The sequence below is a fragment of the Arvicola amphibius genome, chromosome 9, assembly GCF_903992535.2.
Source record: "Arvicola amphibius chromosome 9, mArvAmp1.2, whole genome shotgun sequence".
In the NCBI taxonomy this organism is placed as follows: domain Eukaryota; kingdom Metazoa; phylum Chordata; class Mammalia; order Rodentia; family Cricetidae; genus Arvicola; species Arvicola amphibius.
Genome location: NC_052055.2, coordinates 1794697 through 1814384, shown reverse-complemented (window position 1 = coordinate 1814384; position 19688 = coordinate 1794697). Strand labels below are relative to the sequence as shown.

Sequence of the window (19688 nt, the reverse complement as noted above, 5' to 3'; positions counted from 1 at the left end):
CTGTGCACATTTACCATTTATTTCCATTTGTATATCCTTAGACATCTAGCAAAATATTGAAAGACTCCTGAGTAACAGAAGTGATTTTTTTCTTATTTCTTTTTTTTTAAGATTTATTTATTTATTATGTATACAACATTCTGCCTTGATGTATGCCAGCACGCCAGAGGAGGGCGCCAGATCTCATTACAGATGGTTGTGAGCCACCATGTGGTTGCTGGGAATTGAACTCAGGACCTTTGGAAGACCAGGCAGTACTCTTAACCACTGAGCCATCTCTCCAGCCCGTCTTTTTTTCTTATTTCATGTTCAAAGATCTTTAAAAAAATTTTAAATTTAATTAAATTATAATTGCATTATTTTACCTTTTCTCATTTCTCTCTTATGCCTGTACTCTTCTCCAGCAAGTTTACAGTCCTCTCTTCCTTAACCATTCATTGTTGCATGTGCATGTAAGCTAACAAATGTATTAATAAAACTTGCTGAGTCTGATAACCAGTCCATGGGGCTCGTCCCTGGGGAAGACTTACCCTCCCTTTCTCGGCAGTTGCAAATTGCTTGTAAATGTGGGCTCTGTGAAATTTGCTCTGTCGATATTGGGATATCAACTCTTGGGATTGTTCAGAAAGGTTCAACAGCCATGTTACTGAGAGCCCATGGGCACAGCTTCTCTGTTACAGGTAGGGACACTACCTCACAGCTGACTTCCTGGTCCTCTAGTTCTTAGAGTCTTTGTGCTTCTTCTTCCATGATGTTGGCTGAGTTGTAGGGGCAGGTGTTGTGTTTTGGATATATTAGTTTTGGCTGGGGATCCCCTGGTAGTTTTTATCTACATTTTGATTAGTTGTGCCTTTCTGTAATGGTCTCTTGCTGCTACAAAAAGAAGCTTCCTTATCTGGGTCTGTGTCATGTGTGGGGGCCTTTGTAGAAGGAAGGGCTGGGGTTGGTGGCCAGAGTGGAAGGGATGGAGAAGGGATGACCAGAGGTCCTTTAGTCACATTTTCCACAACCCCCACCTTGCTCTCTCCGTCTGGGTTCATGACCTAGGCTTGATAGAGCTTGGACCTAGGTGACAGACACTCTTATCTTCCTGCTCCCTGATGCGACTGAAAACCATTAATTTAGAAAAGTGGAAGAGCCATGGATAAAGATCAGTGGTCACATTGCAAGCAAACAAAAGCAAAACCTTGTAAGTGTGACAGAGATTCCGTCCTTTTAGGACTCAATAATATCTCATTATATGTTGCCATGGTTTGGATAAACATCCTTCTGAAGTCCATGAGTTAAAGACTTGGGCCTCAGAGAGATAATATTGGGAGGTGGTGAGACCTTTAGAGATGGGGCTTTGAGGTCCTCAGGTCATCAGGGGTGTCCTCGAGTGGACTTTCTTTTACACCTGGTTTGTGATGTGATCACTTTTGTTTCAGCCCAGTCTCTTTGTTCTCTTAGCCTTGGCCTGACCTTTCCAAACTGAGCCAGAGTAAACCTTTTCTCATTACATGTTAAATCTCTCAGTTATTTTGTTATGGGGCAGGGAACTAACGCAAACGTGAGCATCCTTTTGCTCGTCCATTCATCCATCACTGGACGTTGACGTTTGCTGCTCCTTCTAGCTCTGTGAATAATGCTGTAAGTATAGGTGCAGGAACCTCTTCGAGACTTTGCTTTCAGTTCATATTTTCTGGGGAGTGGAATCCCTAGATTTAAAAGGTAAGTGTGTTTAAAATTTCTAGGGTGTATCGAAGATCTTTCCGTATGACTGTTAGCCATTTGTATCCTTTAAAACATTTATTTTATCCATGTATGTGCATGTCATGCACACTCATGTTAGCATGAATGCTTTGGCATGTGGAGTTGAGAGGACAGTTTGTGTGAGTTGCTTCAGTCTTGCAGTCTTGCTGAGCCTGTTCTCTTCGTTTTGCTGCATTGTGTACTCTGGGCCTGCAGAACTGAAAACTTCGGCTGATTCTTGGTCCGCATCTCCCATCTCACTGTAGGAATATTGAGATGAGAAATAATGCAACTGCATCTGGCTTTTTATGTAAGTTCTGGGAAGTGAGGCTTGTCCGTGTTTTCACCTGTTGAGCCACTTTGACCTGTATTGGTTTGTCGTTGAGGAAATACCTATTCTCGGCCTATGCCTATTCTTTTAAAAAAGGTTTTTCTATTGCTGTTTACCTTTAAGAGTTTACTGTATATTTTGGGGATTATTGTTTGATCACAAAAATAGCTTGCATTTCTTCTACTTTGGGGATTGTGTTTTAATTGTTATTATACAGATTTAAAAAAAAAAAACAATTCATGAAGCTCCCACTTGTGCTTTCTTTTGTGCTTACTTCCTTTTGGTTGCCATGTTGTGAATGAAGCCTTTACTGTCTTTATTTTCTAATTGTGGTTTGGATTTAGTCTTACATTTAAATCCTTGGTCTATTTTGAGTTAATATTTGGATATGAAAAGATTCTTCTTTCTCTGTCAATGGTTTTGATACTCCTTTTGAACATCATGTGACTAGCTGTACATAGGTTATTTCCGGGATTCTCATTCTACTCTGTTCTTCCATATGTCTTTAAGTAGTAAGATTTCAACTTAGGAATTAGAAGTCTTGTAGTTTGTTTAGAGTCATTACTAGCCCAGGCTGGCCCGGGAGGGCCTGAGGACATGGCAGTTCTGCCTCAGCCCCTGAGTTGTGAGATACAAGTGGGAACCATCACCCAGTCTGGGCCCATGAATTTTAACATTTTCCTCTGTTTCTTCATTACCTTTACTGAGATTTTTGATGGAGAGTACATTGAATCTGCAGATTTCTCGGGTAGCAGGAGCATCTCAGCAAGCTGTCTGGACATGGTCCTGGATGCATTTCTGTTTCTGTTCTCTCTTTGATCTCTGTTTCCTGTTTCTTACTGTATAAATCTGTCTTGGTTAATCCCTATGTGCTTCATTCTTTTGATGTTATTGCAAATGGAATTTTTTGTGATTTCCTTTTTAGAAATGCTAATGATTTTTGTGTGTTTATTTTGTATTCTGTTATCTTGCTACTTTTCTAAAACTATTTATGCTTACAGTCTTTTAGTTTCGTAGCTGTTGTTCAGCAAACAGTTCATTTTACTTCTTATAATTTCTTTCTTGCTTCCTTGCCCCGCCTAGAACCCTCCAGTACTCTAGAAGTAGTGAGAACGGTTATCTTTGCTTCTGACTTAGCGGAGAAGCCTTGGTCATCATGGTTCTCTGGGTCCCCTGTGTGCTATTCTGGCTTTGGGTTGGCACTTGTTCTTTTAGTCCCTAGCTCACTGTGTGTTTTCATCATACTTGATTGAATTAAAGTTTACCGTTTGTTTAGTCATTTGGCTTTCCTGTTAATGGTTGAATTGGTCATGTGGTTTCTCTTTTGCCATTCTGTTAAGATGATATATTTCATTGTGTAAATTTTGTATGTTGCACCGTCCTTCAATTTGAGAAATAAATTTATTTCATCATGTTATATAAAATCCTGTCAGTATTCAGCCTACTTGTTTTGCCAGTATCTTATTAGGGATTTGCATTCGTGAGCACAAGGGCACTGTTTTGTCCCCCCCCCTAAGGATTTGCATTCGTGAGCACAAGGGCACTGGTTTGTGTCCCCCCCCCCCCCCCCAGTTTTCTTACAGCACCCATTCCACCTCTGGTCACAGGATAATACATTCATAAAATAAGTTTTCTAAATGTACCTTCTCCTTTCTGATCTTTAGAAATTTGAGAGTTTGAATCAAGGAATTTTTCTCCCTACCTCCAAGATAATACTCACACAATTGGCTCCATATCATTAGACCTCAGTAAAAGTGCCTTTCAGGGATGGGGGATGGACGTGTAGCCTAGTGACAGTGGCTGCTTAGAAAGTGTGACTCCCTGGGTCAGCTTCAGGGCATCTCCCCATCTCCAGACCCTACTTAACATGCTATAAAACATGAAGCCCAAACAGCCTCTCAGATCCCTGAGTATCCAAAGATGTATCTCAACCCTCCTCTGGTTCTCTGCTGTGTTTTCTTCGTGGTAGCTGCCACTGACTTTTTTTCTTGTGCTACCACCTGTTTTCTGTCAAATTATGCCTTCCTCTGTACCTAGAATGCAAGCACAATCATTTTATGTTTGATTTGATTATGTAGGTTTAGGTAAGTCATTGGACATTGGTGATTAAGTTACATTCATGAGATGGACTGAGAAGCCAACCCTCGATGACAAGGTTGTTTCTGTAGTGACCATTTCCTATTGTTAATTATTCAGAGTCCCACCAAGAGTGACTTCATTAGTATGAAGGGGTTATGAATTCAGAATCAGGAGCCAGAGATAAACTATAGTTCAGTTGGTAGAGTGCTTGCTCTCATGTCTGAAGGCCTGGGTTTGGTTTCCAGCACCACATGAAGTGGGTGTGGTGATGAATCCCTGAAAGCCCAGAATTCAGGCGGGACAGGTGGGAGACCAGAAGTTCAGTGTCTTCTCCAGCTCAGTAGTAAGATGGAAGGCACCTTGTGCTACATGAGACCCTACCTCTTGTGCGTGCATGTGTGCGTGTTCCTTTCACCTCTTTTGTTTAGCAAATTACAAGGGATTTAGAAAATTCTTTTCTAATAATAGGAACCTAGAAAGAAGAACAAATATTTACCTATTGTTATTTCAAAATATCATGCTATACTACAGAATTTTTATAAATGGTAAATGAAATACTCATTAAAAAACCAGGTTATACTGGCTCAAAGAGAAATGATGATATCTTGGGATATGCATCTTTATGAGTGTCATGGATAATTTTAAAGAAATTTAATCTTCCATTCTTCAGTAGTGTGTAATAGAGTGGAATGACAGCGTTGTGTGGAGGACAGGAGTGTTTTGGATTATTAGTCTTGGTCTCTTTTGTAGAGGTTTAATGGGTGTTGGAAAGAGGCGTTTGTGCCGGCGCTGGTGGTACCTGCCTTTAATCCCAGCACTCAGAAGGCAGGTGCAGGCGGATCTCTGAGTTTGAGGCCCGCCTAGCCTATAGAGCCAGACATAGAACAGCCAGGGTGACACAGAGAATCTTGTCTTGAAAAACAAAAAGCAAAAACAAAAAAGAAAAGAAGAAAGTATGAACTTGTTACTGATGTTGTCTCTGTGATTTTATTTGATATTGTATTTCATCATTACTTTAAAAATATTTCTTTCCAGTTAACAGAAGATGAAATTGCAACTATTCTAAAATCTACGTTGAAAGGATTAGAATACTTGCATTTTATGAGGAAAATACACAGAGATATAAAAGCTGGGAATATTCTCCTCAATACAGAAGGGCACGCAAAGCTTGCAGATTTTGGAGTGGCTGGCCAGTTAACAGTAAGTTGACTTTAATAATTTGGATATATCTTGAACTATTTTTCAGACTTGATTTTGACTAAACTGATATTTGGGAAGTATGGAAGGATAACTTTGTTATTCTTATGGCGAGGAAGCTCTGTTTGAATCTCTTTACAATGTTTGGGTCAGTAGATAATAAAAGACGTTTTATCATCCAAATGCTCAAGTTTGTGAAAGGGAAATGGGTCGGGTCTCTGGTACCCTGGTTTTCTTCCACTGCTTCTGTTGTTATCATACTATGGTGAGTGACTGTAATAAAATGATGAAGAGTTAAAATCTCTTGGTTATTTTATAGTTTGAGATTCCTAAAATATGTCATGTTATAACTAGTTGAAGCATTACGAAAATAGTCAGTGTTTAATAGAATCTGTGTTATTACTGGATCACAGGTTTTAATGAGTATCTTGGCATACCTGTTTCCTTTGTGTTTTTGTGTAGTATTTATTCTTGTATAATATCATTGCAGGATACAATGGCAAAACGCAATACTGTAATAGGAACCCCGTTTTGGATGGCTCCTGAGGTGATTCAAGAAATAGGTTACAACTGTGTGGCCGACGTCTGGTCCCTTGGCATCACTTCTATAGAGATGGCAGAAGGGAAACCCCCTTACGCTGATATACATCCAATGAGGGTAAGAAAATTATGTTTTGCTAAAAGCACTGGTTTTGACTCTTGCAGTTTTGCAATGGCAGCATAAACAAACACAAGGCGAATGCCTTCTCGTGAGTCAGAGTCTGTGCAAGTTTCCGCTTTATTCCACCACTGCACAATCGCTTGTGAGGAAAGAGCTCGGGGGCCGTTTGTCTTCAGCAAGCACTATCTTTCCACCATCCGTGCTTTCCAGGGAATGTGCTGTTTCTGTGTTCTTTAGCTCATTGCTTTCCGAAGGCTGCTGGAGAGGGTTAAGAAATGAGTCCCCACTTTCCTACGCATTCCTCAGTTCCTACCTCTCTGTACCGTTTCTTCCTCCTCTGTTATTTAAGCTGATATTTAAAGTCCCAGTGGGGCTGGAGAGATGACTCTGGTTAAGAGCATGCTGCTCTTCTAGAGGGCCCGGGTTCAGTCTCAGCACCCACATGGAGGCTCATGTCTGTCTGTAACTCCAGTTTCATGGGTTCCTATATCATCTTCTGACCTCTGTGTCTGCTAGACAGACATGTAGGCAAACACCCATACATGTAAAATAAAAAAAATGTAAAAGTCCTCATGCTCACTGTTGCTATCTATCTGTAAGGGAACTAGGTATATTTCTTTAAAATTTATTATTTATTTAAAAATACACTTTTTTTGCTTACTAATACCTGCCCCCATGAACTCCTTTCTGTGATAATCTTTGCATTTGAAGTATATTCCTTGCATATTCAAGTCTAGCTTGTTGTGCTTTAGGATTTGTAATGACACTTTATCTAGGTTATAGTACTATGTGACTCTCTGGCATAGGTATATACTTTTATCTTTGTATATATTTATTGCCATCTAGTGGCTGTAGTTGCCCTAGGACCACTGTTGGAGTAAAGGGGGAAGAATGTGTTTATGGAAAAGATAGGGAGACTTAGAGAGGAGAATAAAGTAAATCGGTGGAGAAAGGAAGACAGGAATACTTTTGAATATCTAATGAGGAATAAATTGGAATTATGTTTAATATTACAGCAATACAAATAACTGCAGTATTGAAAATACTTAAAAATCTACATGCCATATTGAGACACATTACCAGACAGTTATTGTTGTGGTACAATTGTATTCCATTTATATTATCTTTGTACGCATAAGCTCCTTTGGCAATATTAAAAAGAAAACATAATGTAATTATGTATTTGAAAATAACATGAAAAATAGGAAAGTCAGCACAGGAATGTAAACTCATTCTTCTTTGAGTATCAGTCACGTCTGGTCCTCTGTCAGGGTGTTCATGGGGTGTGATTCTCTGGTGAGAACCTCTGGTCCTCTGTCAGGGTGTTCATGGAGTGTGATTCTCTGGTGAGAACCTCTGGTCCTCTGTCAGGGTGTTCATGGGGTGTGATTCTCTGGTATCAGTCACCTCTGGTCCTCTGTCAGGGTGTTCATGGGGTGTGAGTCTCTGGTGAGAACCTCTGGTCCTCTGTCAGGGTATTCATGGGGTGTGATTCTCTGGTATCAGTCACCTCCGGTCCTCTGTCAGGGTGTTCATGGGGTGTGATTCTCTGGTGAGAAACTCTGCCAGGTTGAAAAAATTGTAGTTTGTGACTCTGATTTAATGTTCTTAAAACTCACTTGAGTTTGGATTCATACTTACAAAATAGTAAAAAATATATTAGAATACAGTATTTCTCTTTTAAAAAATATCTAGATACACTGTATATTTTGAAAACTTCTTCTTAGGATTACTTGGTCTCTTTTTCTATCTTTTAAAAAATCTTCCAGATTTTGAAGCCCCAACTAAGGTTTTATTTGTTTGTTTGTTTCATATGTATTGCATTTGCCTATGTATGTCTGATTTGTGCCTGGTGCTCACAGGGGCCAGAGAGGGTATCAGGTTCTTGGAGACTGGAGGTATAGATGGTTGTGTGCTGCCATGGTGGTGCTGGGAACCAAACCTGGGTCCTCTGGAAGAGAACTAAGTACTGATCCATCTCTGCCTCTCCTCAGATTTTATTTAGATGTAAGGAGATTTCCTTGACAACAACAGCCCATATAAACTTTTGTTTTTCTCCTCATAATCTGCATATAGAACACGCAACTCTACCGTCTTAGATGGTTAGCGTGTGCGTTTCCAAGTGTGATACTGCTACAGACTACTCTTTAGATAGTGTTGTGCTGTGAGCTGTTTCCCAGCTGGAGTGCGGAAGTGTCAGGAACAGCTGGAGTGCGGAAGTGTCAGGAACAGCTGGAGTGCGGAAGTGTCAGGAACAGCTGGCTCATGCAGGAGGTGGACTTCAGACCTGAACCCTTACTGAAGGTCAAGCTTGCTTCCTTGACCACATTTCCTTGGTTCTTTCTTGGTTTTCCATTAGATGCTTAGGAAGTGGAGTTGGCTGTTGGTTTGTTTGCACTTCAGGACTTTCCCTTGGGCCAACCTTAGCGTAAAGCCCAGAGAAGTGCTCGATGCCGTTTGTCACACGGAATACAAAACTGTGTTGTCCAGGCGGGCAGCGAAGAAAGCTGGTGACGGAATGGTGAAATGGTAACTAGTGCAGCCTCATCCAGTTGTCAGTGTTGGGGGTGTGTGTCCTCATCCAGTTGTCAGTGTTGGGGGTGTGTGTCCTCATCCAGTTGTCAGTGTTGGGGGTGTGTTGTCAGTGTTTGGTGTGTGTGTCCTCATCCAGTTGTCAGTGTTGGGGGTGTGTTGTCAGTGTTTGGTGTGTGTGTCCTCATCCAGTTGTCAGTGTTTGGTGTGTGTGTCCTCATCCAATTGTCAGTGTTGGGTGTGTGTTGTCAGTGTTTGGTGTGTGTGTCCTCATCCAGTTGTCAGTGTTTGGTGTGTGTGTCCTCATCCAGTTGTCAGTGTTGGGTGTGTGTTGTCAGTGTTTGGTGTGTGTGTCCTCATCCAGTTGTCGGTGTTTGGTGTGTGTTTCCTCATCCAGTTGTCAGTGTTGGGGGTGTGTTGTCGGTGTTTGGTGTGTGTGTCCTCATCCAGTTGTCAGTGTTTGGTGTGTGTGTCCTCATCCAGTTGTCAGTGTTTGGTGTGTGTGTGTGTCCTCATCCAGTTGTCAGTGTTGGGGGTGTGTGTTGGGGGTGTTTGAGATAAATGAGACTCCAAGAGTGAAAAAAAGGCCTCATTGGACAGTGAAACCGTGTATTGAAAGAGTTATTACACCACCAGGTAGTCTAGATGAAATCTTTAAGCAAAGGGTCACATTATTTGTTCATATGACTTAACCTGTCAGTAGCATAACCAAGATTTGAACTCAGGGATCGAACTTAGGTCAGTAGCTAGGCTGCATGTCCCCTTAACAGTTCAGCTACCTTGTTGGCCTCCTATTCCTAATAGGCTTCTGGCCCTACCAGCTCTATGTAATAAGAACACTACTTAATAGTGCTGCTGACTTCCAAGACTGATATGGGATTAGGTTTTTATAACCATTTGCTTAGATATGTTTTCCCCATAGTAGTGATGTGACTGATATTTGAGAATTTTGAGACTTGAATCAGTTTTTGTCTGTGAATTAGCGGTAATGCCCCCTCGTGTGTACTTCATAGAGTTGTTAAGTTCAAATGAGATATCTGGGAAATGCGCTTAAACATTAAAGAAAATCGAATTGTTAGGTAGCAGTTTGCAGTTACTTTTCAGTTTTTATAAATGATTAAAGTTCTTAAAGACTCTTTAGTTCTAGCTACCATCTTTCCTAGGGAGCTTCTGCCGTGGCCCATTAGGACAGTGAAGCCGGGGTCAGGACCCTGTGCAGGACCTGCTGCTACAGGAAGAAATATGGAAACAATGGGCCATGCAGACAGATACATTTTCTCTTCTTTCTAATCGTGATAAATGGAGTTTGCTTATTTGTTTTTACATATGTGTTTATGTGTATGGGTGTGTGTAGAGTTTGAGGCCAGCCTGGTCTCTATATTGAGACCTGCCTCAAAAAAACAAAACAACTCTTTCTCTGAATTCTTCTCTCATTATATTAATAATGTATCTAACACCACATTTTAATGAGGCAATTGTCTTATATTTCCTGTTAGATCTTAACAGGAAATGTGCTTCACATTTATTTTAAACTAAACCTGTCAGAATGACCTGTATATAAAAGTATTCAGTAAATAGTTTTGTTAAGTGAGTGTGAACTATGTTCTGGAGGGTGCTTTTGTGACTAGTACTGACACCTGGTGAGCTCAGATTCTTCTTTCTTAAAATAATAAATGTTTAACTTACAACGTAGGGCCTGGGAAATACACAAAAACTGACTGTAAATGCTAATAAGATACAGCTTGAAACACCCAGCTTTCCTTGTATCCTGCCTTCCAGCCTTTTATTTTATTTAATGAAAATTATTTAAATTTTAGATTAATTTTATTCGTGGTTTTTTTTTTTTTTTTTTTTGAGTATTTAGGCCCTGTCTCCTCACTGACCAGAAGAACAGTATTGCCATGCTCCAGTTCTCTGGATCTCTGGACACAGGAGCATGGGTCGTGAAGGACTAGAATTCTTAGACCATGTGGAAGATTTCTGTTTTAAAGCGATCGTGTGGGATTAGTATGTTGATCATTACTGATACTGTTTCATCCTCAATTTGTTAAAGTGACTGTTGAGGGTATAGAATTAAGGTAACAGTTACTGCAGAAAACATACAAGTCAGTGAATTTGTGGCTTGGAGATTGGTATGTTGGCAGGTTCTGACTATGATTTCAAGTGTATAACACTTGGAAATTCATAATATTTTTTGGTAAGAAATACCTTTTTTTTAATCAAGTTTGACTTTTAACATTATACAGACACACAAAAATGACAACAGATAAGACATACTTAAAACAAATGCATCTTGCAACTAAATGTCCTCAGAAAGAATTGTTTACTGTCCGAGAGAACTTATGTCTTGATTATGCTAGTTCAGATTGTGTGTACTGATGCTTAGTTTTCAGTATATCTTTTACATGATTAGAACTCTCTTCATTACAGATGGGGCGTTATGAAGTGAAAGGCAAGGGACACATGATAAAGGTGGCTGTACGAATTACAGTCACTTGTAAACTACAAGTCACCATTTTCACTGAAGGCTTGTGAATCTCTCAAGTTCTGTAATCAAATAAATGATATTAAAGACAGAAGTACAGAAGTAATTTGACATAACAATTGTGGCTTATACTGAACATATGTTCCTGTTAATAAGTTGCATTATGATCTTTCAGGGCTTGTATTTAGCTAGTACATTTTGATTCATTTGATACCCTCAGTTTTTCTTAATTTTTATTAGCAAGTTGTTACAGTGGTTAACAAAAAATACACAGATTTAAGTTGCAATAGTTTTCCCAGGGTTATATGATCCAACTTCACAAGCGTCTTGAACATATGTAGATGCTTTTCTATTTTGCTTTAGCTATGACATACAATTGATATAGGCAAGCATGAAAGCTTGGGCAAATTTTCCCTGCTTTTTCTGGATCTTGCTCAGGTTCTGTGGTATTTATGTAAAGAACAATTTTGTTACTTGGGAATGCATGTTGAAATTACCATGTGCGCTGTTTTGCTGTAGGCCCGTTGGCACTGCCACAAAGGTGACGCTCTGCCAGTAAGCCATTTCCTTGTCGGCTGCATTTACAATTTAATAGAAATATTACATGACTTTTTAAACAAGTGTTTTGGCAGGGAGGAAATGGCAGATTCCATACAAACAAGCATAGCTTCCTTTTCTTAACCACATTGCAGCTACTCAAGAAATTGTAGTTGGTTTCAACTTTGGGGGGGTTATGGGTAGAATGGGGAGTCAGGTTGAAGCAGGAATGACATTGATATTTGCTGTAAAATAGTCATGCATTTTTGCTGCTGGATTTTATTACTGTTTAGTTTCAGTCAGTGACAACTAATATATTTCTGCATCACAGCTCAGATAATTTTAATGCAATTTAGGAATAACTGGGTTTTCATTGGTTGAAAAGGCCAGGACCACAGATAGATCCTACATGGTAGCACTGCTTTTTAAAGTTTTGTTTCTTATACTTTTGGCCTTGCTGTGTGATTGGTCCTTCATGACTTTGCCTAAGCATTCCTTTTTTTTTTTTTTTTTTTTTAAATAAACTGTGATTTAGTCTTGATGAGCAGCCTTGGGAGCCGGAGAGCACAAGCAAGGACATTTGGTAGATTTGTTCACACTGATGTCAAACCTGAAATAGTTTCCGTCATGTCTTTTGGTCACTCTGTTTTGGGTCTCTGTTATGCATTTTGAAACTTGAAAGGTCTTATTTACAATTTTTATTACTCCATCATATTCCTCTTTTATTTGCTTAGTCCTTTGGCTCTTGAATAATTTGCAGCTTTGAATAAAACTTCTATCTTTAGTTGTAAAGGATTTATACTTTTGGAAATGGCTATTGGGAGAAATTGTGCATTTTTGACATTTCTGTAGCTACTTTCTTTGTCTAGTATAGATCTCATTTTTCTTTTACAGGGAAAAGGGATGGTTTATACTTTACTCCTTTTCTTTTCTTATTGCTTCTGACTTCTTCCCCAACTGCCTGGCAGCTGTGCCGCGTTACACTGCTTGTGGCGTGGTGGAGACTGGCACTGGGTGTGTTCTTATAGCCATCTTAGCGCTGCCTTTTGTTGTTCCATGGTTCAGTTTGTTGGTAATGGACATATGGACATCATATGTTCCGTGGAACACTGTACGAAGCCAATTTGAACTGTTTCCATTTGCCTCCAGTCCAATCACGGCGTTTGTTTTTCCATGGCACTTACCCAGATTATCCGTACCTCCTGCCTAGCTGTGTCGCAGCTACCATGGGCTGTGCTTCCCCTGATTGCCTCGAGTTTTTCACAGTATGTAATTGCCTTTCCCCATAACTCCCTTTTCATAGCGCTGATTGATGTTTATAAACAAGCCCAGGATCTTTTAGATAACAGATATCCAGGTGCACAGCAGTATGATATTCAGTTTGTTTTTTGTTTACACACAGGAGAGTTTCATATCCATTCTCCTTGGCTGGAATTGAATATTCTAGTGAAAAAAAATCTAGAAGAGTGACTTATGGTTTTCGACCAGTATTGCTTACATTTTAGAAGCCACAGTAACAGTGATGTGATATCAGACTCTATTTGGTTTATCAAGTTACAATTGTATCCCTATATTTTGAAGGTGAAATCCTCAAGTTCTTTTGCAGGCATGAGGAAATGTGGCTGTGGTGTTGTTTATTGTAGTGCCCTTTAGTGCTGTAACCTTGCATAAAGGCATTTCTAATTACTGCTTCGCAGACAGTTGATGGAGGAGTTGCCACACTCTTATGGCATTCAGTGAACCGACTGTTGTCACTGGGAAGCTGTGAGCTTGTGGGTCAACTGGCATGTATTCATCTTTATTCATTTAGCCAGTAATTACTGAGTACCCACTGTCTGCTGGGGACTGTTCACATCCTTGGGATACAGAAATAGAAGAAAAATAGGAGCATTTCTCTGTTGAGTTTTATATACTGCAGGGGAATGAGAATGTAGAAAAGAAATACGGCATTTATATTACATGGTAATAAATAGGGAAAAAAAGCAAGGGAGCATAATAGGAAATGGTAAAAGTCACACCGTGTTTGGAGTATTGTGTTGTATTTTTAGTCAATATTTCATCTAGAAAGTGGTACTTGACTAAAAAACCTGAGGAAATTCAGGCTGGGAATAGTATACTGGTGGCAGAGGTAACAGTGTTGTATTTAGTTGTGCTGAAGTGGGGTGTGTCAACTCCTGGGTGTGTCATGAAGTCTTGAAGGCTAAAAATCGCTGCGCAGACTTTTCTTCTGAATGAGCTGCATCAAATAGAGGAGGGCGCAACGTTAGCCTGAAAGGTGGTGAGGGTGGACCCTCAGGGGGCTCCCCTACCCTAAGAGAGGGATGGGCCTGTTGATGAGAATGGCAATAGCAATGAAACAGCTTGTAGTTGGGTTCTGATATATACGTACATACGTGTGTGTGTGTGTGTGTGTGTGTGTGTGTGTGTGTGTTTTAAAGTTGGTTAGCTGAATTTATAGATAAACCATGTACGTTAAACACTGATGATCTCAATAGTCACTCCGATCTGCTTTGGAAGATGGTTGTTTTTACTTTATCAGTTTATGTGGGGGGGCAAAGTGAGTGGAATATTGTTCATTTTTATAGGAAATCCAATTACAATTTTAATATATGTTTGTCATACAGAGGAAAGAAAGGTGTAAAGGAAGAAAGCAAAGCATAAAAATGAAAATAAAAATTGCCAGTGCTTGTACTACTAAGAGATTTAAAATTCACATTTGGTACATGGTCTTCCTGTTTTCTCTGTGTGTCTACTACAAGAACATGCTAGGTTTTTTAAAAACATTTTTCAGTCAAACTTGGAATAATGAGATTATATTGTCTGCTAGTATCATCTTCTCATTTAGTGCTATGTCTTGACTGCTTTTCCATATCCTTTAGACTCAAGCAATGTGTGGTCATGGCACATGCGTACAATCGTAGCTCTTAGAAAGAGGGCAGTTCAGGGCCACCTGGAGTACATAACAAGGCTTTGTCTCAGTAGACAAATAACCTGAAAGAAAATACAATCTTAAATAAAAATTTTGAGTAGCTTAAATGTAATATTTTAAATAAATCTGCATTTAAGGCAAAGCTTTGAAAAGAATGTTTCTTTATAGCAAAAGAGAACAGCCTAGATGGAGAAACGTCCACTAATCCTGGCCCCGACATTTATAAAAACAGTGTTTGAACTCTCTAGACTTATTTATCCATTAATTATAAATTATACTTTTGTTTGTTTGTTTTTGTTTTTCTAGACAGGCTTTCTCTGTGTAGTCCTGGCTGTCCTCAAACTCACTCTGTGGACCAGGCTGGCCCAGAACTCAGAGATCCACCCCTCTGCCTCATGAGTGCTGAACTTGAGGCAACATGACTGGCAATAAGTTATACTTTTTAAATTTAGTTTTTAATTTTTTTCTCATTTTACATACCAATCCCAGTTTCCACTCTCTCCCCTCCTCCTGCTCTCTTAATCTTCCCCCCACTCCACCGGCCTCCATCCCTCCAGAGGGTAAGGCTTCCCATGGGGAGTCAGCAAAGTCTGTCACTTCACTTTGAGGCAGGACCAAGACCCTCCCCCCTCTTTTTAGGCTGAGCAAGGTATCCTTCCAAAAAGCATGAGCTCAAAAAGTCAGTTTGAGCCCTAGGGATAAATCCTGGTCCCATTGCCAGTGGCCCCAGACTGCCAAACCTCACAATTGTCACATTCAGGCCACAATCAGAGGGCCTAGTTTGTTCTTGTGCAGGTTCACCCATTAGCAATCCAGAGTCAGTGAGCTCCCACTAGCTCAGGTCAGCTGTTTCTGTGGTTTCCCCATCATAGTCTTGACTCCTTTGCTCATATTATTGCTTCTTCCTCTCTTTGACTGATCTCAGTAAGCTCTGCTGAGTGTTTAGCTGTAGATCTCTGTATCTGCTTTCACCAGTTGCTGGATGAAGGTTCTGTGATGATAATTAAGGTAGTCATCAATCTGATTACAAGGTAAGGCTAGTTCAGGCACCCTCTCTACTATTGCTTAGGGTCTTAGCTGGGGTCATCCTTGTGGATTCCTAGGTATTTCCCTGGTGCCAAGTTTCACACTAGCCCCATAATGGCTCCCATAATCAAAATACCTCTTTTGTTGCTCTCCCAAGGAGACCCTTAAGAGAGGCATACATGGATCCCTCTGGGAAGAGGCAATAGATAAGATCTCCTGAGAAAATGGGAGCATGGGAGTGGGGAGGAGAAGAACACAAAGAAAGTGGACAGTTGAGATGGGGGAAGAATAAATAAATTATACTTTTAAAGAAAGTATTCTGATGCCACTTTAAGGTTAAGGCCCATCAGTTCTGCATGATTTTAATTTTCATTTTTTCTCACAGTATTATTTCTACATAAGATTTTAAGAACTCTATTGAGAGAGTTATATTTTAGCCTTAAGAAACTTATTTTTACTGCAATTTATATATTGTATCTTTAACTTTGTATCAGTAAGCAGTCTTAACCAGCTGAGTGATTGCATCAAGTCTAAATAATCAACCATATCAGAAACATGCAATTAATAATGAACAGATTGTTAGATACTTCCTTCTAGCAGTCCAGATATTTTAGAAAGAAAACATTGTGAATATTTTCTTCATTTAAAATGTATTTAACCTGCCAAAAAATACAAATGAGGTTTTCTTAACCTTGAATACTGGTATATACATGTGCATTTGGGAAGTATTCCACTGTTGCCAGACACTTGGTCACTGGGGAAGTGGAGTTGTTTCCCACTACCTGGCTGTTTGTTGCTGCCTCTCTTGCTGATGGCATTTTGAGTTTTTAAAACACCCTGTCACATCTCAAGAAACAGTTCTGGGCAGTTCCTGGGAGTGAACATGGAGAAGGTAGCGAGACAGACGGTCTCCCTCGTTTAGAGGGAGAAGGTAGCGAGACAGACGGTCGCCCACGTGTAGAGGGAGAAGGTAGCGAGACAGACCGTCGCCCACGTTTAGAGGGAGAAGGTAGCGAGACAGTCGGTCGCCCACGTGTAGAGGGAGAAGGTAGCGAGACAGTCGGTCGCCCACGTGTAGAGGGAGAAGGTAGCGAGACAGACGGTCGCCCACACTTAGAGGTTTGGAGGAGATAAATAAATGGACGCCAAAGAAGGAAGAATTCGAAGAATCTGGTGCCTTGGACAAGGGAAGGACTTAGGAGATGTAGTTGATGGCCCTTTAGAAGTGGGTGGTATGAATAGATCATCAGATTGCAGGCCATGGTTGACTTTTAGGAGTGTAATTTAGTAAAGCGCTGGGCCAGAAATAAATTCTCAAGAAATCAAGGAAAGAGTAATGGACAGGGGAGTAGAAGCATCAGGAGTGGACTTCAGTTTGGCAGCCAAGGAGAGAGGTAAGTTAGAAGAAAAATTGGAAGGTGTCAGAATCCAGGGACAGTTTGAATAGAATGAGGAGACTTCATTTGATTTTAGAATTATAGGAAGGACCTGGGGCAGAGAACTTATGACAGGAGTAGGCCAGTAATTAAGCAAGGCTGTAGTTAGGTAAAATGGAATGTATTTGAGGTGTAAGTCCAGTCATTAAGCATAGGAAAATAGATATAAAGTACGTTTATAAAATGCCCATGCCTGAATGTGTATTAGAAGTCCATTGCTTCCCTCTTCCGAAGCAGTATAAAGCATTCTGTATGGCTACAGTCTTCGCTAGGGCCAGTAGGCTGACAGACAGTAATAATTGTGTTAAGCCAGCTGGTTTATGGATCCTGGCTAGTGTTAGTGCTGGTGCAGGTGCTTACAAATTACTCAGCAGCCTTTACCAGCCATACCATGACCAGCTCTAAAACAGCGTAGACCAAAACTCACTATTGAATAACTTTAACCAGTTTTTAAGAGTCATGAAATGTACACAAAATTTCATCTTTTAAAATCTACTGTGTGTTTTACTGTATGGATGAATATACAGGTATGCATGCCAACATGTGTGGATATTCTTGTATGCATGTGTGTACAGGTATGCATGTCAGCACGTGTGGGTGTTCCTGTATGCATGTGTGTACAGATATGCATGTCAGCATGTATAGGTATTCCTGTATGCATGTGTGTACAGGTATGCATGTTAGCATGTATAGGTATTCCTGTATGCATGTGTGTACGGGTATGCATGTAAGCATGTGTGGGTGTTCCTTTATGCATGTGTGTATAGGTATGCAGGTCAGCATGTGTAGGTGTTCCTGTATGCATGTGTGTACAGGTATGCGTGTCAGCATGTGTGGTCAGCCCAAGGTTGAAGTCTCGTGCTGGCTTCTATCCTCTCCACTCTAGATTTTGAGATGAGGTCTCTTGTGAACTTGAACATTTCTGTTCCAGCAAGGCTAACTGGCTAGTGAGCTGCTGGGATCTGCTTGAGCTGGGCTACAGGAGTGTACCAACATGCCTGGCCTTCTTATGTGGGTGCTAGGGATCCGAACTCAGGTCCTCATGCTTAGGCAACAAAGGACTTTTCTCATGAGCCATCTTTTCAGCCCCATTTTTTAAAATTATTCTGAATTCATCCTTGTTCACCTGCACTTCTCATCATTACCACCTCAACTTCAAAACTTAGATAACTTCCTGTTACTTTGTCCGTCTGACATTGAGCAGCCACCCTTCTCTATAGATTTGACTCTTCTCGGTACCTTATATAAGGAAAGTCATACAATATATGCCCATTTTATAGGATGGGTGTTCTGGATTCTTTTACGTAGACTAGTGTTTTGTAGGCTGTCCATATTGTTCCATATATGGGAATCTCATTCTCTTAATTAACTGGTATTCACCTTTCTCTGTCTCTCTTCTCTCTTCTCCTCATTTATCCATTCCTGATTGGTAAACACTTGTATTCTTATAATAGTTTTCATTGTTTGGAATAACGCTGCCACAGACATGAGAGTGCAGGTGTCTGAGTATTTTGAGTCGTCTCTCATCTTCAGTGTATGTGCCCCAAAGTAGAATTCATGGCCTGCATGGCAACTGTGTTAGTGTTTTTGAGGGACCACTATAATCTCCCCATAGCTCACCAACCTCTCCTGCTGGAGAGGAGACTGTCTCCTGAGGGACAGGATAAGAGGGCATATAGAATATATTGTTTCTTTCAAGGGCTTGTGGACCTTAGTGCCATTCAATGTGTGCCTGTACTTGTAGCTGCTGGAGGGGTGGAGGCGAGAGAACTGAGCTTAAGGTCACTTTGGACAATGGAGAGAAGTTGCATTTAGAATTACAGGGCCCATGAGATCCCAGAAGACCCTCGTGTTTGGGTGAGGCATCTCTGTGGATATGGGAGGGAAGCTGGTTTGCTTGTGCTGGAGAAGAGGACATGGCTACTCTTTATTATGATACAATCTTCAGCAGTTACATTTCTCTCACAGATCACACAGTGCAAGGCTAAGAACATTTTGGAATGTATGATAGAGAAGTTGCTAAATGTTTTGTTTTCCATGAACTAAATAGTTTATGTAACTCTATTCATACAGCACTTATGTATATTTTCCCTTACTTGCTAAACATTTATTTTAAGGAGATTGACTTAAATGTATGCTTTTGAACCAGTATAGTTAATGTGTTGTGCCCATTCTTTGGCTGGTTTCAATATATAAATTTGGCAGTTTATTCAGTAATTTAGTATAATATTAAAATTGACAACAGCTTTCTTTTTTGTTATTTACAACTGTACATTTGGAATATATTATTCCAAGCAGATCTGTTATAATACACTTAATGCCAATTTTAGGATTGTCAGTATAATTGAGAAAAGAAAAGAACCATCCCTTTATACTTGTAAAATGTATATGAAGCAATGAAATGGAAAATATGAATTATTTTCTTGCTTTTGGGGTATTTCATAGGTTTTCTTTTGATCCATTAGAAGTGTCTCATAATTTCTTTTAATCTATTTTGTTTGGGGTAAAGTATTTTCAGACCTTATCTTTTGGCTGCCATGTATGGGAACTAATTGTGGTGTTTTATTTAGTAACTATAGGGGAAATGTTTCAGCGTTTGGTGTATGGATTACTATTTGTTTGTTTGTTTTCCCTGTCTTTTTTTCTTTGTTAAAGAAGAACAGTGAACATTTACATTATAGTTCTATGGTCTTTTAAAATTTGCTTGTCCTAGACCAACCCAGTCCTTCTCATTTTTGACGTTG

The 19688-nt window shown here is 40.0% G+C and overlaps 1 protein-coding gene across 1 annotated transcript in view; it reads left to right on the top strand.

Annotated features, from left to right (window-relative positions):
- Window positions 1-19688, top strand: part of Stk3 (serine/threonine kinase 3) — a 212939-nt gene that overhangs the window by 63441 nt on the left and 129810 nt on the right. Inside the window, exons 5-6 of the mRNA XM_038342570.1 lie at window positions 5177-5341; window positions 5829-5996. Of these exons, the coding sequence (XP_038198498.1) occupies window positions 5177-5341; window positions 5829-5996 (333 nt within the window). The remainder of the gene's footprint in view (window positions 1-5176; window positions 5342-5828; window positions 5997-19688) is intronic.